Here is a 23,025-nt window from a genome sequence, read left to right as displayed (position 1 = left end):
CAGAGAGACTCGGAGTAATTGAGCAGCTTTTCTCCTTTGCTACTGTCATTTCCCTCCTAATTAGGGTTGCCACCTTTCAGAAATAGAAATAAGGAACGCCCCGATTTCAGCAGCGCAGGAGCCAAAAAAAAAAGCCCCAAAACTTCTAAACTGAATAAAAATGTGTTTATTTTATATGAAAAAACAAAATGCTTTGATTTAAAGTTTAAAGTGCTTTATTAGCATTGAACTTTCATGACTGTAGAGACAGACAACCGTACTAGCAACTGAAATAGCATCCTATGCTACGTATGTCCACATCAGCCCAGATGTAATATAGCCTACAGGTGAAGAATATGGTGTAAAAGTTAATTTATTTCAATAATTCAACTAGAATATGGTGTAAAAGTTAATTTATTTCAATAATTCAACTAGAATATGGTGTAAAAGTTAATTTATTTCAATAATTCAACTTGAATATGGTGTAAAAGTTAATTTATTTCAATAATTCAACTAGAATATGGTGTAAAAGTTAATTTATTTCAATAATTCAACTAGAATATGGTGTAAAAGTTAATTTATTTCAATAATTCAACTAGAATATGGTGTAAAAGTTAATTTATTTCAATAATTCAACTTGAATATGGTGTAAAAGTTAATTTATTTCAATAATTCAACTAGAATATGGTGTAAAAATTAATTTATTTCAATAATTCAACTTGAATATGGTGTAAAAGTTAATTTATTTCAATAATTCAACTAGAATATGGTGTAAAAGTTAATTTATTTCAATAATTCAACTTGAATATGGTGTAAAAGTTAACTTATTTCAATAATTCAACTAGAATATGGTGTAAAAGTTAATTTATTTCAATAATTCAACTAGAATATGGTGTAAAAGTTAATTTATTTCAATAATTCAACTAGAATATGGTGTAAAAGTTAATTTATTTCAATAATTCAACTTGAATATGGTGTAAAAGTTAATTTATTTCAATAATTCAACTAGAATATGGTGTAAAAGTTAATTTATTTCAATAATTCAACTAGAACATGGTGTAAAAGTTAATTTATTTCAATAATTCAACTAGAACATGGTGTAAAAGTTAATTTATTTCAATAATTCAACTAGAATATGGTGTAAAAGTTAATTTATTTCAATAATTCAACTAGAATATGGTGTAAAAGTTAATTTATTTCAATAATTCAACTTGAATATGGTGTAAAAGTTAATTTATTTCAATAATTCAACTAGAATATGGTGTAAAAGTTAATTTATTTCAATAATTCAACTTGAATATGGTGTAAAAGTTAACTTATTTCAATAATTCAACTAGAATATGGTGTAAAAGTTAATTTATTTCAATAATTCAACTAGAATATGGTGTAAAAGTTAATTTATTTCAATAATTCAACTAGAACATGGTGTAAAAGTTAATTTATTTCAATAATTCAACTAGAACATGGTGTAAAAGTTAATTTATTTCAATAATTCAACTAGAACATGGTGTAAAAGTTAATTTATTTCAATAATTCAACTAGAATATGGTGTAAAAGTTAATTTATTTCAATAATTCAACTAGAATATGGTGTAAAAGTTAATTTATTTCAATAATTCAACTTGAATATGGTGTAAAAGTTAATTTATTTCAATAATTCAACTAGAATATGGTGTAAAAGTTAATTTATTTCAATAATTCAATTAGAATATGGTGTAAAAGTTAATTTATTTCAATAATTCAATTAGAATATGGTGTAAAAGTTAATTTATTTCAATAATTCAACTAGAATGTGGTGTAAAAGTTAATTTATTTCAATAATTCAACTAGAATATGGTGTAAAAGTTAATTTATTTCAATAATTCAACTAGAATATGGTGTAAAAGTTAATTTATTTCAATAATTCAATTAGAATATGGTGTAAAAGTTAATTTATTTCAATAATTCAACTAGAATGTGGTGTAAAAGTTAATTTATTTCAATAATTCAACTTGAATATGGTGTAAAAGTTAATTTATTTCAATAATTCAACTAGAATATGGTGTAAAAGTTAATTTATTTCAATAATTCAACTAGAATATGGTGTAAAAGTTAATTTATTTCAATAATTCAACTTGAATATGGTGTAAAAGTTAATTTATTTCAATAATTCAACTAGAATATGGTGTAAAAGTTAACTTATTTCAATAATTCAACTAGAATATGGTGTAAAAGTTAATTTATTTCAATAATTCAACTAGAATATGGTGTAAAAGTTAACTTATTTCAATAATTCAACTAGAATATGGTGTAAAAGTTAATTTATTTCAATAATTCAACTAGAATATGGTGTAAAAGTTAACTTATTTCAATAATTCAACTAGAATATGGTGTAAAAGTTAACTTATTTCAATAATTCAACTAGAATATGGTGTAAAAGTTAATTTATTTCAATAATTCAACTAGAATATGGTGTAAAGGTTAATTTATTGCAATAATTCAACTAGAATATGGTGTAAAAGTTAACTTATTTCAATAATTCAACTAGAATATGGTGTAAAAGTTAATTTATTTCAATAATTCAACTAGAATATGGTGTAAAGGTTAATTTATTGCAATAATTCAACTAGAATATGGTGTAAAAGTTAACTTATTTCAATAATTCAACTAGAATATGGTGTAAAAGTTAATTTATTTCAATAATTCAACTAGAATATGGTGTAAAAGTTAATTTATTTCAATAATTCAACTTGAATATGGTGTAAAAGTTAATTTATTTCAATAATTCAACTAGAATATGGTGTAAAAGTTAATTTATTTCAATAATTCAACTAGAATATGGTGTAAAAGTTAATTTATTTCAATAATTCAACTTGAATATGGTGTAAAAGTTAACTTATTTCAATAATTCAACTAGAATATGGTGTAAAAGTTAATTTATTTCAATAATTCAACTAGAATATGGTGTAAAAGTTAATTTATTTCAATAATTCAACTAGAATATGGTGTAAAAGTTAATTTATTTCAATAATTCAACTTGAATATGGTGTAAAAGTTAATTTATTTCAATAATTCAACTAGAATATGGTGTAAAAGTTAATTTATTTCAATAATTCAACTAGAACATGGTGTAAAAGTTAATTTATTTCAATAATTCAACTAGAACATGGTGTAAAAGTTAATTTATTTCAATAATTCAACTAGAATATGGTGTAAAAGTTAATTTATTTCAATAATTCAACTAGAATATGGTGTAAAAGTTAATTTATTTCAATAATTCAACTTGAATATGGTGTAAAAGTTAATTTATTTCAATAATTCAACTAGAATATGGTGTAAAAGTTAATTTATTTCAATAATTCAACTAGAATATGGTGTAAAAGTTAATTTATTTCAATAATTCAACTAGAACATGGTGTAAAAGTTAATTTATTTCAATAATTCAACTAGAACATGGTGTAAAAGTTAATTTATTTCAATAATTCAACTAGAACATGGTGTAAAAGTTAATTTATTTCAATAATTCAACTAGAATATGGTGTAAAAGTTAATTTATTTCAATAATTCAACTAGAATATGGTGTAAAAGTTAATTTATTTCAATAATTCAACTTGAATATGGTGTAAAAGTTAATTTATTTCAATAATTCAACTAGAATATGGTGTAAAAGTTAATTTATTTCAATAATTCAATTAGAATATGGTGTAAAAGTTAATTTATTTCAATAATTCAATTAGAATATGGTGTAAAAGTTAATTTATTTCAATAATTCAACTAGAATGTGGTGTAAAAGTTAATTTATTTCAATAATTCAACTAGAATATGGTGTAAAAGTTAATTTATTTCAATATTTCAACTAGAATATGGTGTAAAAGTTAATTTATTTCAATAATTCAACTAGAATATGGTGTAAAAGTTAACTTATTTCAATAATTCAACTAGAATATGGTGTAAAAGTTAACTTATTTCAATAATTCAACTAGAATATGGTGTAAAAGTTAATTTATTTCAATAATTCAACTAGAATATGGTGTAAAAGTTAATTTATTTCAATAATTCAACTAGAATATGGTGTAAAAGTTAATGAAAATACGGTACAAATCGTGTCCCGTATTAGTTCAATACGGGACGCAACATTTTTTTCTCAAATAAAGGACAATTCCGTATTTTACGCGACGGGTGGCAACCCTACTCCTAATCCCCGATCGTCTCCGCCTCTTCATCTCTTTTTTTTAGGGGGGGCGGGGGGCATCGAAAATATCTTAATCCCCACCGCCGACGGCTTCCCGCTCACTTGTTTCTATTTTCACTTTTCCTCTCTCTTAGAGGTTCCTCTCGCCATCTTCTGTCATCCGGGGAAGAAATGATTCGCTGACAGATTCTTCCTTTCCTCGCGTGGACGTCACACGTCGGTAGCATTCAGGTGCGCGGACACCGTGTCCTGCTGGTCCAGCACCATCTTCTTGGCCCGCCCGCCGCCGCCGGCCGCCGGGTGGATGCTGTCCAGCCGCCCGTTCCGGCCCCGGTCGCCGCCGCGGCCGCACTTGAAGACGGCCAAGAAGGCGGCGCGGTAGTTGCGGTTCATCCAGCCGTACAGCAGCGGGTTGGCGAAGGTGGAGCACATGGCCACCACGTGGAAGACGGTGTACAGGAGGCGGAAGTCGCGCATGTCCAGCACCGTGCTGTCGATGTCCGTGGCCAGCTGGAAGGCGTGAAAGGGCAGCCAGCTGACGGCGAACACCACCACCATGGTCACCAGCATCTTGGTGGTCTTGCGGCGCCGGCGGTGCCGCTCAGAGCCGGCGCCGCTGTTGCCGCCGTTCTCCGCCGGGCTGACGTGGCCCCGCAGTTTGGACCAGATGCGGGCGTAGGCGAAGGAGATGATGGACAGCGGCAGGAAGTACTGCAGGATCAGCATGGAGATGCTGTAGATGGTGCCGTCCGTGTTCTTACCGGGCCACTTCTCCGTACACACCTGGAAGTACAAATACTTCGTTAGAAAGAAAGAAAGAAAGAAAGAAAGAAAGAAAGAAAGAAAGAAAGAAAGAAGAGGAAAAAAGAAAGGAGGAAAGGAAGGAATGAAGGAAGGGGGGAAGGGAGAAGGAAGGATATAAGAAAGAAATGAAGGAAGGAAGGAAGGAAGGAAGGAAGGAAGGAAGGAAAAAAGAAAGGAGGAAGAAAGGAAGGAAAAAAGAAAGAAAGGAGGGAGGAGGGAAGGAAGGAAGGAAGGAAGGAAGGAAGGAAGGAAAAAAGAAAGAAAGGAGGGAGGGAGGAAGGAAGGAAGGAAAAAAGAAAGAAAGGAGGGAGGAAGGAAGGAAGGAAGGAAGGAAGGAAGGAAGGAATGAAGGAAGGAAGGATATAAGAAAGAAAGAAGGAGGGAGGGAGGGAGGAAGGAAGGGAGAAAGAAAGGAGGGAAGGAGGAAGGAAGGAAGGAAGGAAGGAAGGATATAAGAAAGAAAGAAAGAAAGAAAGGAGGGAGGAAGGAAGGAAGGAAAAAAGAAAGAAAGGAGGGAGGAAGGAAGGAAGGAAGGAAGGAAGGAAGGAATGAAGGAAGGAAGGATATAAGAAAGAAAGAAGGAGGGAGGGAGGGAGGGAGGGAGGAAGGAAGGAAGGAAGGAAGGAAGGAAGAAAGGAAGGAAGGAAGGAAGGAAGGAAGGAAGGGAGAAAGAAAGGAGGGAGGGAGGGAGGGAGGAAGGAAGGAAGGAAGGAAGGAAGGAAGGAAGGAAGGAAGGAAGGAAGGAAGGAAGGAAGGAAGGAAGGAAGGAAGGAAGGAAGGAAGGAAGGAAGGAAGGAAGGAAGGAAGGAAGGAAGGAAGGAAGGGAGGGAGGGAGAAAGGAAGGAAGGAAGGAAGGGAGAAAGGAAGGAAGGAAGGGAGGGAGAAAGGAAGGGAGAAAGAAAGGAGGGAGGGAGGGAGGAAGGAAGGAAGGAAGGTAGGAATGATGGAAGGAAGGAAGGAAGGAAGGAAGGAAGGAAGGAAGGAAGGAAGGAAGGATATAAGAAAGAAAGAAAGAAAGAAAGAAAGAAAGAAAGAAAGAAAGAAAGAAAGAAAGAAAGAAAGAAAGAAAGAAAGAAAGAAAGAAACTTTGTTACCTTACTTAAGTAGAAATTTTGGTTATCTATTCTTCACTGGAGTAATTATTTTTCAGACGACTTTCTACTTTTACTCCTTACATTTTAACCCAATTATCTGTACTTTTTACTCTTTTACATTTTAAAAACAGCCTTGTTACTCTATTTCAGGGGTCGGCAACCCAAAATGTTTTAGAGCCATATTGAACCGAAAACACAAAAAACAAATACGTCTGGAGCCGCAAAAAATGAAAAGTCTTGTATGAGACTTATGAAGGCAACACATGCTGCATGTATCTATATTAGTTAGAACTGGGGGAAGGTTTTTTTTTTCATTATGCACTTCGAGAAAAAAGTCGAAATCTCGAGAAAAAAGTCGAAATGTCGAGAAAAAAAGTCGAAATGTCGAGATTAATGTTGAAGTACAATCTTGAGAAAAAAGTCCAAATATCAAGATTAAAAAGGAAAGGAAAAAGGAAGAAAAAAAGAGAAAAAAGAAAAAGAGAAAAAATAAAAAATCTATAAAAAAAAGGAAAAAAAAGGAAGAAAAAAAGGAAAAAAGAAAAAGGAAAAAAAGAGAAAAAAGGGAAAAAAAAAGAAAAAAAGGAAAAAAAGAAGAAAAAATTTAAAAAGAACACCTGTCTACAGCAGAGGTGTCAAGTAACGAAGTACAAATACTTTGTTACCTTACTTAAGCAGAAATGTTGGTTATCTGTACTTCACTGGAGTTATTATTTTTCAGACGACTTTTTACTTTTACTCCTTACATTTTCACGCAATTATCTGAACTTTTTACTCTTTTACATTTTAAAAACAACACGTTACTCTATTTCAGCGGTCGGCAACCCAAAATGTTTTAGAGCCATATTGAACCGAAAACACAAAAAACAAATAAGTCTGGAGCCGCAAAAAATGAAAAATCTTGTATCAGCCTTAGAATGAAGGCAACACATGCTGCATGTTTCTATAGTAGTTATAACTGGGGGAAGATTTATTTTTTCATTATGCACTTCGAGAAAAAAGTCAAAATCTTGAGAAAAAAGTCGAAATGTCGAGAAAAAAGTCGAAATGTCGAGAAAAAAGTCGAAATCTTGAGAAAAAAGTTGAAATGTCGAGAAAAAAAGTCGAAATGTCGAGATTAATGTTGAAGTACAATCTTGGAAAAAGTCCAAATATCAAGATTAAAAAGGAAAGGAAAAAGGAAGAAAAAAAGAGAAAAAAGAAAAAGAGAAAAAAGAAAAAATTAATAAAAAAAAGGAAAAAAAGAAGAAAAAAAGGAAAAAAGAAAAAGGAAAAAAAGAGAAAAAAAGAGAAAAAAAGAGAAAAAAAGGAAAAAAAGAAGAAAAAATTTAAAAAGAACACCTGTCTACAGCAGAGGTGTCAAGTAATGAAGTACAAATACTTCGTTACCTTAAGTAGAAATTTTGGTTATCTATACTTCACTGGAGTTATTATTTTTCAGACGACTTTTTACTTTTACTCCTTACATTTTCACGCAATTATCTGAACTTTTTACTCCTTACGTTTTAAAAACAGCCTCGTTACTCTATTTCAGGGGTCGGCAACCCAAAATGTTTTAGAGCCATATTGAACCAAAAACACAAAAAACGAATAAGTCTGGAGCCGCAAAAAATGAAAAGTCTAGTATCAGCCTTAGAATAAAGACAACACATGCTGCATGTTTCTATATTAGACCCCGTCCACACGTAGCCGGATATCTGCGGATATCTGCTAAACCGGAGATATTTTCCTACGTTTTGTCATCCACACGAAAACGCAAATAAACGAAGGTTTAAAAAAACTCCGGGCAAAGTGAAGATTTTTGAAAACTCCGTTTATGTAGATGCGTGTGGACACACATAACCGGAGATTTGCGTTTTCGAACGTCACATTATGCGCCAAAACAACAAATCTGCTCTGACGTGCGCCTTTTGTTCACTACAGATGATCCAGCATCTGTTCTCCAAGCTATTTATTAAATAAATGGTCTCTGGTCTTGACCACCGCTTACTGCGTTACACCGACACAGAGCCTACGCCGTAGGGTACGCGGCGATGCGCACCCTACGGCGTAGGGCCCGCGGAGCCGCGGAGAGCCGCGGAGGCGCAGCTTCCCCGGGAGCCGCAGATGATCTACAGGTTAGAATGCTTATGAATTGGGTCGAAAGCGCAGATCTTCGGTTACGTGTGGAAGGGTTTTTTTTTTAAAAACGATGTAATGTGGATGCAATTTTTTTTATAAACGGAGGGGGGAAATATTCGTTTTTAAAAACACCCGGCTACGTGTGGACGGGGTCTCAGTTAGAACTGGGGGAAGGTTTTTTTTTTCATTATGCACTTCGGGAAAAAAGTCGAAATGTCGAGAAAAAAGTCGAAATGTCGAGAAAAAAAGTCGAAATGTCGAGAAAAAAAGTCGAAATGTCGAGAAAAAAGTCGAAATGTCGAGATTAAAAAGGAAAGGAAAAAGGAAGAAAAAAAGAGAAAAAAAGAAAAAGAGAAAAAATAAAAAATTAATAAAAAAAGGAAAAAAAAGAAGAAAAAAAGGAAAAAAGAAAAAGGAAAAAAAGAGAAAAAAAAGGGAAAAAAAAGAGAAAAAAATTTAAAAAAGAAGAAAAATTTGAAAAAAAAGGTCAAACATTTTTGAAAAAGCTCCAGGAGCCACTAGGGCGGCGCTAAAGAGCCGCATGCGGCTCTAGAGCCGCGGGTTTAATAAAAACTTTAATAAAAACTATCCAGTTAAATTGCTCCATCCGGATAGAGTGAATTTGGTTGTGGTTGTTTCAGATGTTCTTGTCCAGTTTTGTTCTTACATCCGTTCCCTCAGATTCCTGCAACTAAACTTGGATGTACATTCCAATAAAGGTTAGGATAAATGATAACATGCCTCTGAAGTTTGACTTTTTGCACCATTACAATACTTATATTATAAATATATTTACATTATACTAAGATGCATTCATTTTCAATGGCTTTTGTCCTTAATGGCTTTTTTCCCCCTTACATTACTTTTACTTTTATACTTTAAGTAGTTTTGAAACCAGTACTTTTATACTTTTACTTGAGTAAAAAACTTGAGTTGATACTTCAACTTCTACAGGAGTATTTTTAAACTCTAGTATCCATACTTCTACCTGAGTAATGAATGTGAATACTGAAGACACCTCTGGTCTACAGGTGGACAACTCTCACTGTTAACCCTTTTCCACCAAACTGGTTCCAGGGCTGGTTCTGGACCAGAACTGGTGCTGGTTCATAACTGGTTCAGCTTGAGAACCAGCTGAGAACCGGTTTGTTTTTCCACAGCTCTGGTGCTAAGGGGAACCACGCAGGGATTAAACCAGGGGTCGGCAACCCGCAGCTCTTTAGCGCCGCCCTAGTGGCTCCTGGAGCTTTTTCAAAAATGTTTGACCTTTTTTTTTCCTTTTTTTTCTTCTTTTTTTTCTTATTTTTTAACTTTTTTTTCTCTTTTTTCTTCCCTTTTCCTTTCCTTTTTAATCTCGACATTTCGACTTTTTTTCCTCGAAATTTCGACTTTTTTCTCGACATTTCGATTTTTTTCTCGAAGTGCATAATGAAAAAAAAATCTTCCCCCAATTATAACTAATATAGAAACATGCAGCATGTGTTTTTTTTGCGGCTCCTAACATATTTTTTTTTGTGTTTTTGGTTAGCCCCTTCTGTTTTCAGTTTTTTATCACCATTTGATTTGATTCGATCCGATCCGATATTGATGTGGGTTAGTTTTAAAAATCTTTTTTGAGCTGTTAAATAACTCAAATGGGTCTTTCAATATCCATTTAAAGTGCAAAAAAGAAGGAAATTGCAACAGCTCATGCAGTAAACAAATCATTTTAGCTTGTCTGATTTATTCTGTCACCACACACAGCTGCCATGAAGCATCAGGGGTTTTTCAGGTGTCATGACAAACCGTGAGTCCAATAATAGAAGAAACCAAACAAACTATGGTAAATATAGATAATATAAACTTCATTGAACTTATATAACGTTTTGAAATTTAAGCTGAAATATCCAAAACACTGAACACTGGTTTTGCACGGGTGTGGGTGTGTATGGGTGTGTATGGGTGTGTATGAGTGTGTATGGGTGTGTATGAGTGTGTATGGGTGTGTATGGGTGTGTATGGGTGTGTATGGGTGTGTATGGGTGTGTATGAGTGTGTATGAGTGCAGGGGCGAAAATCCCGGGGGGGACAGGGGGGACAAGTCCCCCCCATTAGTAAAGCTGTCCCCCCCTAGAATAATTTGAGACAGAATTAATAATTTTGGAACAATGCAGTAGTATTTAGTAGTGATGCACCAAAATGAAAATTTGTGGCCGAAACCGAAATCGAAAATAATAATAAACAGTAAAATCTCATTACACTTAAAACAAGACTCATCACTGGAAAAAAACAACAATTTTCACCTGTTTCAAGTAGATTTTCACTTGAAATAAGTAGAAAAATCTGCCAGTGGGACAAGATTTATCTTCTCATTACAAGCAAAAAAATCTTGTTCCATTGGCAGATTTTTCTACTTATTTCAAGTGAAGATCTAATTGAAACAGGTGAAAATTGTTGTTTTTTTCCAGTGATGAGTCTTGTTTTAAGTGTAATGAGATTTTTTTTAACTAAAAATAAGACATTTTAACTAGAAATAAGACAGATATTCTTGCTAAGATTTTGGGTTTTTGCAGTGTATTATGTCAGATGTGCTGTATTATTGCACCTTCCACCTAATACCCTTGTTTTGTATTGCTCTAAGAAAGGTCTTCTGCCTGTTTGCGAGATAGAGATGGAAATGTCAAAATGCTGTATTAAAGGAAGGCTAAAACTTTTATTCCTTGTCCCCCCCTGGATTTATTCTCTAAAATTTTACTGTTTATTGTCCCCCCCAACTATGAAACGGGATTTTCGCCCCTGTATGAGTGTGTCCTTGTCCGTGTGTAACGTGTCTGGAGATTCAATGATCTGCAAGTTTTGCCTGCACACAGTTGACTAGACACGAAAAGATACGTGCGAAAAAAGATCATTTACTTTAACAGCGACGTCTGTAGTAGGTGGAATAATCATAATTCTGTATTACAGCATGCATGACGCGCTCTCCTCGCGTGTTTCCAGCGAGATCCGTTTCTGAACGCAGCTGGTTGTCTGTGCGAGCGGACATTAACGCACATGGCAGCATAAACACAGGCTCAAACAGCAAGTCATTTCCATCATTAACAGTCCTGCTCAGCCTGCTGTCTGTACGGAGTAAACTGTGGTTCTGTATTTTCTGCGCTGGTTTCTCAGCGGCCGCTTCCACATGTTTGTTTTGTTCATGAGGGCAGCGGGGGCGGGCGGGGCAGAGAAGTGCAGTGTCCCCGGCTTTTAGTGACCCCTCTTGCAGCATTTTCTCAAAAGAAAACTTAGGGCCAAATCCACAAAAGTATTGCGCGGCTTTTGCGGCCGCTAAACCAGTGCAAATGAGACAAAAAGAGAGCGTCTAATTCACAAAACACCCGCAAAGGGCGAATTGCTCCACAAACTGCGCTGCCAAGCAAATAGTGTCATGGTGCGCCTGTGCCATTTGCATGCATGTAAATTAGGTAATATTCATACATTCGGCGCAAAATTGCCCCCTTTCTATGCAAATAAGCCTCATTGCAAAAACCGTCTAATTCACAAAGGCCAGCGCTATTTGCCACACGCAAAAATAGTGGAGCAAATACCGTGTTTCAGAAGCGTGTATTAACTGCGCGCAAACTCACTCCTCACTCTCCATCTCTCTGTTTCTCTCTCTCTCTTCAATATCATTCAAGCCTGTGTGATACAGAATGATATTAAGGGTGAAATCTACAGTCAGACATGACTGTAGACAGTCAGATCAAGTGGGGTTGTGGACTTATCTCGGATTTAAAAATAAAAATAACAGGACGGAGCTCAGGATTCATCCACACAGTAGGGGGCTGCTTTATTACAAACAATTCCACCATATAAACATATAAATCTAGAATGTGTGTGTTTAACAGCTGACCTGTAGGTGTGTGTAGCAAAACAAAAGCATGAGTTTGAAAAGTGAGGGGGCATGTCCCCCCTGTTCCCAGTGGAAATTGCGCCCTTGCGCCTCACAGCGTTTTATTTTCACTCGCTTTATTTTTTATTTCTGCAGTTTTCATTGTGGACCAATCTGTGTGCTGAAATATGGAGAAATGGAGAACACTGGAAACAGCTCTGCTCACTTACTCAGACAAGGGAAAATTGCAGCTGCAAGACTTTATGGGCGTGTTTGCGCCGGCATATCATTAGAGCAAAATCTTTTGTGAATACGACCTTAAAGCGGGGCAAATTGCGGGCGCAAATGCGGCGCAATACACAGCACTATTTGCGGGCCCAATCTATTCTTTGTGGATTTGGCCCTTAATTTAGTTCGACTTTGGCTAATACCAAGGCTCTGGCTCGCTTTATTGCTTTATAGGTTTAATGCCTAACATGATTTCATTGGATAGACTAAACCAGGGGTCGGCAACCCGCGGCTCTAGAGTGGCTCTTTAGCGCTGCCCTAGTGACTACCTTTTTTTCATTTTTTTCTTTTTTTTCCCTTTTTTTCTCCTTTTTTCCTTCTTTTCTCTTTTTTTCCTTTTTTGCTTTTTTTCTTCTTCTTTTCTTCCTTTTTCCTTCCCTTTTACATTTCAACTTTTTTCTCGACATTTCGACTTTTTTCTCCACATTGTACTTCAACATTAATCTCGACATTCTGACTTTTTTTTCAAAATTTTGACTTTTTCTAGACATTTCCACCTTTTTATCAACATTTCGACTTTTTTCTCAAGATTGTACTTCAACATTAATCTCGACATTTCGACTTTTTTCTCAACATTTCGACTTTTTTCTCGAAGTGCATAATGAAAAAAAAATCTTCCCCCAGTTATAACTAATATAGAAACATGCAGCATGTGTTGCCTTCATTCTAAGGCTGATAAAAGACTTTTCATTTTTTGCGGCTCCAGACATATTAGATTTTTGTGTTTTTGGTTCAATATGGCTCTAAAACATTTTGGGTTGGCGACCCCTGGTCTAAACTGTACCACAAGAAAACGCACGTGCAAATGTTTTTTGTTCTTTCTTTTCCAACTGACGGAAATCCGTCTAGAGACGGAGAACTTTAATCCCTGAGCCACGTCGTTACGTCTCTGCAAACGTCAGTTACGTCGCTACGTTTGTGTGAAAGTTGCAGCAACAACCAGGTATCTGCTCTAACAGGACTTGGTCCACGTAGCTCCTCCGTGGACACATCTCTAAAAAACAGGTTGTCTCCTCCTCCTCCCATGATGCTTTGCTGCATCCAGATTCATTCTTATCGCATTGGCCCAGAACCAGAAGAACCAGCCCTGGAACCGGTTTGGTGGAAAAGGGTTAAGAGAGACTCATCACTGGACTGAAGTGATGGACTCCAATTGAAGATCCTGACAAGTCGACTGTCAACGGCTTCTCTTTCAGTTTTTATTCTGGAATCATTCGAATTTTGACGACATTATTTTGTTTCTGCTTCAATTTCAGATGAATTCGACCAAACGTGATTAGTTTCACATTGACGTTATTTTGGCTCCAGTTGATTTTGTCAAAGCAGATTTATTCAGATGAGGCTCGTAGGTTAAGGTTTTATTTGGATTTGGCTGCTTCGGTGTGATTAGATTAGAAAAAGAATTTTAGCTTTGGACTCTTTCATTTTGTTGCTCAAATTGGATCAGATGAGATTAGATTCAGTCAGAAATAGCATGTCTGCCGAGGGAAGGGATCTGAACGGGAAGAAAAGGCAGACAAATAACAGCGCTCAGATGGGATTCAATTTACAGTCGGGTCGGTTTTTTGTTGAAGCTCGCGTGCAAAACAAAAGTCATCTGGGGACTCATGATGCAGAGAGGCAGCGGTTCCTCTGAGCAGGAAGTGATGCGAGGGAGGCGTGATGGCGTACCTGGAAGGAAGGAAGGAAGGAAGGAAGGATGGATGGAAGGAAGGAAGGAAGGAAGGAAGGAAGGAAGGAAGGAAGGAAGGAAGGAAGGAAGGAACAAAGAAAGGAGGGAAGGAAGGAAGGAAGGAAGGAAGGAAGGAAGGAAGGAAGGAAGGAAGGAAGAAGGAATGAAGGAAGGAAGGAACAAAGAAAGGAGGGAAGGAAGGAAGGAAGGAAGAACAGAAGGAAGGAAGGAAGGAAGGAAGGAAGGAGGGAGGGAGGGAGGGAGGGAGGGAGGAAGGAAGGAAGGAAAGAAGGAGGAAGGAAGGAAGAAAGGAAGGAAGGAAGGAAGGAAGGAAGGAAGGAAGGAAGGAAGGAAGGAAGGAACAAAGAAAGGAGGGAAGGAAGGAAGGAAGGAAGGAAGGAAGGAAGGAAGGAAGAAGGAATGAAGGAAGGAAGGAACAAAGAAAGGAGGGAAGGAAGGAAGGAAGGAAGAACAGAAGGAAGGAAGGAAGGAAGGAAGGAGGGAGGGAGGGAGGGAGGGAGGAAGGAAGGAAGGAAAGAAGGAGGAAGGAAGGAAGGAAGGAAGGAAGGAAGGAAGGAAAGAAGAAGGAGGAAGGAAGGAAGGAAGGAAGGAAGGAAATAAGAAGAAGGAAGGAAGGAAATGACCCAGAAAGGAAGGAAGGAAGGAAGGAAGGAAGGAAGGAAGGAAGGAAGGAAGGAAGGAATGAAGGAAGGAAGGAAGGAAGGAAGGAAGGAAGGAAGAAGGAAGGAAGGAAGGAAGGAAGGAAGGAAGGAAGGAAGGAAGGAAGGAAGGAAGGAAGGAAGGGAGGAAGGAAGAAAAGAAGGAAGAAGGAAGGAAGGAAATGACCCAGAAAGGAAGGAAGGAAGGAAGGAAGGAAGGAAGGAAGGAAGGAAGGAAGGAAGGAAGGAAGGAAGGAAGGAAGGAAGGAAGGAAGGAAGGAAGGAAGGAAGGAAGGAAGGAAGGAAGGAAGGAAAGAAGGAGGGAGGAAATGAGCCAGAAAGAAAGAAGAAGAAGAAAGAAAGAAAGAAAGAAAGAAGAAAGAAAGAAAGAAAGAAAGAAAGAAAGAAAGAAAGAAAGAAAGAAAGAAAGAAAGAAAGAAAGAAAGAAAGAAAGAAAGAAAGAAAGAAAAACTCCCATTGGTGTAGTTTAGTAGCATTTAGTATTATTTTGAATGTGAATGTGGTGATAGATTTATAGTTACAAAGGTGGAGTTGAACTGAGCAGGAAGTGATGCGAGGGAGGCGTGATGGCGTACCTGGATGGTGTGTCCGGGAAAGAAAGAAAGATGGCGTACCTGGATGGTGTGTCCGGGAAAGAAAGAAAGATGGCGTACCTGGATGGTGTGTCCGGGGCCAGTGTGAGCGAGCCGTACTCTCTGAAGATGGCCAGGGGGCTGGCCAGGACGGCGCTCAGCACCCACGTCAACGCTATCACCCCGAAGCACACGTCCTTACGCATCCTGGTCTCCAGGTGGTACACGATGCACCTGCACACACACACACACACACACACACACACACACACACACACACACACACACACACACACACACACACACACACACACACACACACACACACACACACACACACACACACACACACACACACACACATACAGCTGAGGCCTCATGGTTCATGATCGTTGATGAAACCGTAGACGTCTCCTGTCAGACTTCATCAGAGTCTCACGTGGTTCAGGAGGTGCTTTGCTAGAGTTCATTGAGGTTTGGACTAATCTGGGTCAGAGGTCATGAAACTGGGATCAAGTTATGATTTAAAATTTAGATTCAAACTAAAATATACTTTATCAATCCCTGAAGGGAAATAGATTGTTGAAGTAGTCATGATTTAAGTATCTCTAACGAGTTGTTGTAGAGGTTTATAACCGGGGCGGAAGGGACATCTGAAGGATCTTCCGTAGAGGTCTGAAGGGTCTCGACATTTCGACTTTTTTCTTGACATTTAGACTTTTTTCTCGACATTGTACTTCAACATTAATCTCGACATTCTGACTTTTTTCTCGACATTTCGACTTTTTTCTCTAAGTGCATAATGAAAAAAGAATCTTCCCCCAGTTATAACTAATATAGAAACATGCAGCAAGTGTTGCCTTCATTGTAAGGCTTATTACAAGACTTTTCATTTTTTGAGGCTCCAGACATATTTGTTTTTTGTGTTTTTGGTTCAATATGGCTCTTTCAACATTTTTGGGGTTGCCGACCCCTGGTCCTAAACTGTACCAATAGGAAAAGGCACGGTGCAAATGTTTCTTGTTCTTTCTTTTTTTTCCCGCATTTTCCGGAGAAGACGGAGATCTTTAATCCCTGAGCCACGTCATTACGTCTCTGCAAACGTCAGTTACGTCGCTGCGTTGGCGTGAAAGTTGAAGCAGCAACCAAGTATCTGCTCTAATAGGACTTGGTCCACGTAGCTCCTCCATGGACACATCTCTAAAAGACAGATGACCGTAGATGTCTAAAGGGTCTTCCGTAGAGGTCTGAAGGATCTCCTGTAGAGATCTGAAGGATCTCCTGTAGAGGTCTGAAGTATCTCCCTTAGAGGTTTGAAGGGTCTTCCGTAGAGGTTTGAAGGGTCTTCCGTAGAGGTCTGAAGGGTCTCCTGTAGAGGTCTGAAGGATCTCCTGTAGAGGTCTGAGGGATCTTCCGTAGAGGTCTGAAGGATCTTCCGTAGAGGTTTGAAGGATCTCCCGTAGAGGTCTGAAGGATCTCCCGTAGAGGTCTGAAGGGTCTCCTGTAGAGGTCTGGAGTATCTCCCTTAGAGGTCTGAAGGATCTTCTGTAGAGGTCTGAAGGGTCTCCTTTAGGTCTGAAGGATCTTCCGTAGAGGTCTGAAGGGTCTCCTGTAGAGGTCTGGAGTATCTCCCTTAGAGGTCTGAAGGATCTTCTGTAGAGGTCTGAAGGGTCTCCCGTAGAGGTCTGAAGGATCTCCCGTAGAGGTCTGAAGGATCTCCCGTAGAGGTCTGAAGGGTCTCCTGTAGAGGTCTGGAGTATCTCCCTTAGAGGTCTGAAGGATCTTCTGTAGAGGTCTGAAGGGTCTCCTTTAGGTCTGAAGGATCTTCCGTAGAGGTCTAAAGGATCTTCCGTAGAGGTCTGAAGGATCTTCCGTAGAGGTCTGGAGGATCTTCCGTAGATGTCTGAAGGATCTTCCGTAGAGGTCTGAGGGATCTTCCGTAGATGTCTAAAGAGTCTTCCGTAGAGGTCTGAAGGATCTTCCGTAGTGGTCAGAAGGATCTTCCCTAGAGGTCTAAAGGATCTTCCGTAGTGGTCAGAAGGATCTTCCCTAGAGGTCTAAAGGATCTTCCGTAGAGGTCTGAAGGGTCTCCTGTAGAGGTCTGAAGTATCTCCCTTAGAGGTCTGAAGGATCTCCCGTAGAGGTCTGAAGGGTCTCCTGTAGAGGTCTGAAGGGTCTCCTGTAGAGGTCTGAAGGGTCTCCTGTAGAGGTCTGAAGGGGTCTCCTGTAGAGGTCTGAACGATCTCCCGTAGAGGTCTGAACGATCTCCTGTAGAGGTCTGAAGGGTCTCCCGTAGAGGTTTGAAGGGTCTCCCGTAGAGGTCTGAAGGGTCTCCCGTAGAGGTCTGAAGGGTCTCCTGTAAAGGTCTGAGGGATCTCCCATAGAGGTCTAAAGGATCTTTCGTAGAGGTCTGAGGGATTTCCTGTAGATGTCTAAACGATCTCACGTAGAGGTCTGAAGGGTCTCCCGTAGAGGTCTGAAGGGTCTTCCGTAGAGGTCTGAAACAGGGGTCACCAATCCTGGTCCTCGAGGGCCGGTGTCCCTGGCAGGTTTTAGATGTTTCCCTGCTTCATTGCACCATGATAAAAGTGACTGTGTCGTTCAGAGAATTGTGCAGACCTCAATGACAAGCTGATGACGATGATTACCGGTAATTAGAATCAGGTGTGTTAAAGCAGAGAAAACTCTAAAACATGCAGGACACCGCCCTCGAGGACCAGGATTGGTGACCCCTGGTCTGAAGGGTCTTTCTCGCTTCGACTCTGCACGGTTGGGACACGTGGTACCGGATCTCTCCCCCGGGGGGCACAAGGCAGACACAAACCGACAGTACATGTACGGTACAGAACACGTCTTTTACAGCATTTGATGACTTGTTACATCTCGTCACGTATGTTGTCGAGGACATGCATGACAGTTGAGCCATGATGCGTTCAGGGACACGTTTGAACATCCAGTATATTCCACAACTTGGACAGTTAGCTCCAACCGAGCCGCCAGCAGGTCCGACTTTGGCCAAATTCCAAGTTTTTGCTGTGGAGCCGAAAGCTCCAGAGGTCCCAGTCCTGGTCCCTGAGCAGCTGATACTCCACACTCAGCTGTGTTTGAGGGGGCGGGTCCTACCGATAGGTCGTGTGACAGAACACCCAGTCATATCACTACCTGAGAAGCCAGACTCCTACTTCCTCTTCAGCAACAAACTCCTGCTGAGTGATGAGCAGATGAACTGTTTCTGTCAGGTCTGAGGGGGAAGTTTGAGACTCTGTAAACGTCCTGGCAGCGCACCTAGATTCGGTTTTTACTCTCTGTTAGCGGGCCAAGAGGGGCTCTGCGCTCTCCTGGCAGCCCGGCGGCTTGGCGGAGCAGCTTTTAGCCTTCAGAGTCTCTCCTGGAGCACCAACCTGAGCCGGAGCGCGTGCAGACGTTTGATTAGAAGTTTATCTCTGCGCTCGAAAAGCTGCAAGAGTTTACAGCCGAGCCGCCCGTTGCATTTGGGAATGTGGAGGTTTTATCAGCTGCGCAGGTGTGCAGCTTCCTGTTCCTGCGTCTGTTTGCTGTTTTTCTGTAGGGTTTTGGTGAGAAATACCAAGTTCTGATGATGCAGCTCTTTGCAGTCGGTACGAGCTGAGTCCTGGCTCCTCCAGGTCCAGAGGAACCGGCTGAGGTGAGATAGAAACCGTCTGAGGGATGAAAAAGGTTCTGGTTGCATCAGAGATTTGTGGGATTACAAGAATCCAGTCCGGTTGTTCACTAATAGGAATGGGTGATATTTTACCGTTCACGATAAACCGTCAAAAAAATTCCCCACGGTAAGAATTTGTATCTCACGGTAAAAACGATAAATTCCTGTTGATGACGTTTTTTGTGAAGCTGATTTATGGCTCTGTGTTAGAAAGGAAGGAAAGAAGGAAGGAAGGAAGGAAGGAAGGAAGGAAGGAAGGAAGGAAGGAAGGAAGGAAGGAAGGAAGGAAGGAAGGAAGGAAGGAAGGAAGGAAGGAAGGAAGGAAGGAAGGAAGGAAGGAAGGAAGGAAGGAATGAAGGAAGGAAGGAATGATGGAAGGAAGGAAGGTAGGAATGATGTAAGGAAGGAAGGAAGGAAGGAAGGAAGGAAGGAAGGAAGGAAGGAAAGGAAGGAAGGAAGGAATGATGGAAGGAAGGAAGGAAGGAAGGAAGGAAGGAAGGAAGGAAGGAAGGAAGGAAGGAAGGAAGGAATGATGTAAGGAAGGAAGGAAGGAAGGAAGGAAGGAAGGAAGGGAGGAAGGAAGGAAGGAAGGAAGGAAGGAAGGAAGGAAGGAAGGAAGGAAGGAAGGAAGGAAATGAGCCAGAAGAAAGAAAGAAAGAAAGAAAGAAAGAAAGAAAGAAAGAAAGAAAGAAAGAAAGAAAGAAAGAAAGAAAGAAAGAAAGAAAGAAAGAAAGAAAGACAAGAAAGAGAAAGAAAACAGTTGATGAGGTTTTTGTGTAACAAACATGGCAGATCTGAGAGTGAGATAGATTTATAGTTACAAAGGTGGAGTTGAATTGGTATTTTTTTTATCGTCATTTTTATCGTTATCGGGATAAATGCCAGAAATTATCGTGATACATTTTTTAGTCCATACCGGCCATCCCTATTCACTAAAACGTGATTTCTGATGGAAAAACACCAACGCTGAATTCAGAGTTCAGCTACAGAACTTGTCAGTAAGGGCCAATCCCAATCCCCCCCCCCTACTAACCCTACGCCGTAGGCTCTGCGTTGGTGTAACCAGTACTCGAGTTGTAAAAAAGAATTCAGGGGGGATGGTGTATTTTATCATATGGGGACAGATCATTTGTGCTGATTACAAATAATATAATATATTACAAATAATAGCAGTGACCAAAACAGCTGCAGAAATACTGCAGGAATGACATAGCAGCAGTTAAATGCAGCCTTCTGTAAGCTTTAAATATCCACTGGCTTACATCAAATACATCAAAACACAACAATAAAAAACACTTTTCTGAACTTATCAATATGACCCTGTCCTTCACAGGATAAGTAAAATGGATCACTGCAAAAACTCAAAATCTTAACAAGAATATTTGTCTTATTTCTAGTTAAAATGTCTCATTTTAGTAAAAAAAAATCTCATTACACTTAAAACAAGACTCACCACTGGAAAAAACAACAATTTTCACCTGTTTCAAGTAGATTTTCACTTAAAATAAGTAGAAAAATCTGCCAGTGGATCAAACATTTTTTTGCTTGTAATGAGAAGATAATCTTTTTCCACTGGCAGATTTTTCTACGTATTTCAAGTGAAAATCTACTTGAAACAGGTGAAAATGGTCAAATAATTTATTTTTCTGGTGTTATTTTTCTGGTGATGACTCTAAATGTTGAAATAGCAGTAAAACCACATTCATTGATGAAATGACATAAGGGATGGAAAGGGGGGATGGCAGTTTTACAGGGGGGATGATTTGGACCGTTTTTATTTCAGGGGGGATGCCACCCCCCCCTCATCCCCCCTCAACTCCAGTACTGGGTGTAACGCGGAACCATAAATCAGCCTTTATTCTGGCGAGATCTGAAAAAAACTTTGCAACAACGGGCAAGCGAGTGATTATGTACATCCACTGAGTGAATATTATGAAAGTAAAATATATATTTCTCGCTAGAAATGTAATCAAAATTTTTATGCAGAAACTAACTAAAAAAAATTATTTTATTCACTAAAAATAAGAAATGTCCGCCATGTTTTTTTGTTTGATTCAGTCTGCAAATGATGACGTAAAGCATTCTGGGAATTTTCTCTAGCCCCTCGGTCGCGAAGTCAGCACTGAAATCCTCGCTGTGAAGGGCTAGACCAGGGGTCGGCAACCTGCGGCTCTTTAGCGCCGCCCTAGTGGCTCCTGGAGCTTTTAAAAAAATGTTTGACCTTTTTTTTCCTTTTTTTCTTATTTTTTTCTTTTTCTTTTTTCCTTTTTTTCTCTTTTTTCTTCCTTTTTCCTTTCCTTTTTAATCGCAACATTTCGACTTTTTCTCAAAATTTTGACTTTTTTCTCGACATTTTGCTCGATATTTCAACTTTTTTCTCGAGATTTCGACTTTCTTCTCGACATTTCGACTTTTTCTCAAAATTTTGCCTTTTTTCTCAACATTTTGCTCGATATTTCGACTTTTTTCTCGAGATTTCAACTTTTTTCTCAACATTTCGACTTTTTTCTCGACATTTCGACTTTTTCTCAACATTTCGACTTTTTTCTCGACATTTCGACTTTTTCTTGAGATTGTACTTCAACATTAATCTCGACCTTTTTACTTTTTTCTTGAAATTTTGACTTTTTTCTCGACATTTCAACTTTTATCTCAAAGTGCATAATGAAAAAAAAAATCTTCCCCCAGTTATAACTAATATAGATACATGCATCATGTGTTGTCTTCATTAAAGCTAAAACTCATACATACAAGACTTTTTTTTTTGCGGCTGTTTTTGGTCCAATATTGCTCTTTCAACATTTTGGGTAGCCGACCCCTGGGTTAGATTCATACCCCCTACCCCTCGTTATGTCCACCAGCCCTACAAGAGGAATTGGGACACCACTACCCTCACGGGAAAGCGCAAAATTTAGGGTTAGTGCTGAAAAGTAGGACTAGGGGGGGATTGGGACTGGCCCCTAAATCTTTGTCGGAGTGGACATCTTCCTGCTACAATCTGCGGAGTCTCGTCCTCCGTCGCCGGGGTCGTATCATGAAAGAGATTAAAGGAAGGATCCACATCAAGTACCTGAAACGCTGGACGTAAAAAGGATAAATTCCCCTTGATGACGTTTTTGTGTAAAGTCTATTTATGGTTCTGCATTAAATAGATGCACAACAGGAAGGAAGGAAGGAAGGAAAGGAAGGAAGGAAGGAAGGAAGAAAGGAAGAAAGGAAGAAAGAAAGGAAGAAAGGAAGAAAGAAAGAAAGAAAGAAAGAAAGAAAGAAAGGAAGAAAGGAAGAAAGAAAGAAAGAAAGAAAGAAAGAAAGAAAGAAAGAAAGAAAGAAAGAAAGAAAGGAAGGAAGGAAGGAAGGAAGGAAGGAAATGAGCAAGAAAGAAAGAAAGAAAGAAAGAAAGAAAGAAAGAAAGAAGAAATGAGCCTGAAAGAAAGAAAGAAAGAAAGAAAGAAAGAAAGAAAAGAAAGAAAGAAAGAAAGAAAGAAAGAAAGAAAGAAAGAAAGAAAGAAAGAAAGAAAGGAAGGAAGGAAGGAAGGAAGGAGGAAGGAAGGAAATGAGCCAGAAAGAAAGAAAGAAAGAAAGAAAGAAGAAATGAGCCTGAAAGAAAGAAGAAAGAAAGAAAGAAAGAAAGAAAGAAAGAAAGAAAGAAAGAAAGAAAGAAAGAAAGAAAGAAAGAAAGAAAGAAAGAAAGAAAGAAAGAAAGAAAGAAAGAAAGAAAGAAAGAAAGAAAGAAAGAAAGAAAGAAAGAATGAAAGAAAGAAAGAAAGCGATAAATTCCCATTGATGACGTTTAGTAGCATTTAGTATCTTTTAGAGCAGTGATTTGGAGGTGAGTTTAATTGGTATTTTTTTTATCGTCATTTTTATCGTTAATGGGATAAATAATAAAAATTATTGTGATACATTTTTTAGCCCAAACCGCCCCATCCCTACTGGCCGGACCAGGAGTCCACCGGGGTCACCGAGGTCACTGAGGTCACCGGGGTCACCGACGTCACCGGGGTCACAGAGGTCACAGAGGTCACCGAGGTCACCGAGGTCACTGAGGTCACAGAGGTCACCGAGGTCACTGAGGTCACTGAGGTCACAGAGGTCACTGAGGTCACAGAGGTC

General features: G+C 38.6%; 1 protein-coding gene across 1 annotated transcript; it reads right to left on the bottom strand.

The window, feature by feature from the left end:
• Positions 1 to 4,200: 4,200 nt before the first annotated feature.
• Positions 4,201 to 15,610, bottom strand: LOC133420946 (neuropeptide Y receptor type 2-like). The gene is given in 4 exon segments (XM_061710824.1): positions 4,201 to 4,932; positions 15,312 to 15,331; positions 15,334 to 15,464; positions 15,597 to 15,610. Coding segments are annotated over 4 exon segments (738 nt in total). The 3' UTR covers positions 4,201 to 4,359.
• Between the last annotated feature and the right edge of the window lie 7,415 nt (positions 15,611 to 23,025).

The sequence above is a fragment of the Cololabis saira genome, chromosome 20 (assembly GCF_033807715.1).
Source record: "Cololabis saira isolate AMF1-May2022 chromosome 20, fColSai1.1, whole genome shotgun sequence".
In the NCBI taxonomy this organism is placed as follows: Eukaryota; Metazoa; Chordata; class Actinopteri; order Beloniformes; family Belonidae; genus Cololabis; species Cololabis saira.
This window is presented reverse-complemented; position numbering and strand designations above follow the sequence as displayed.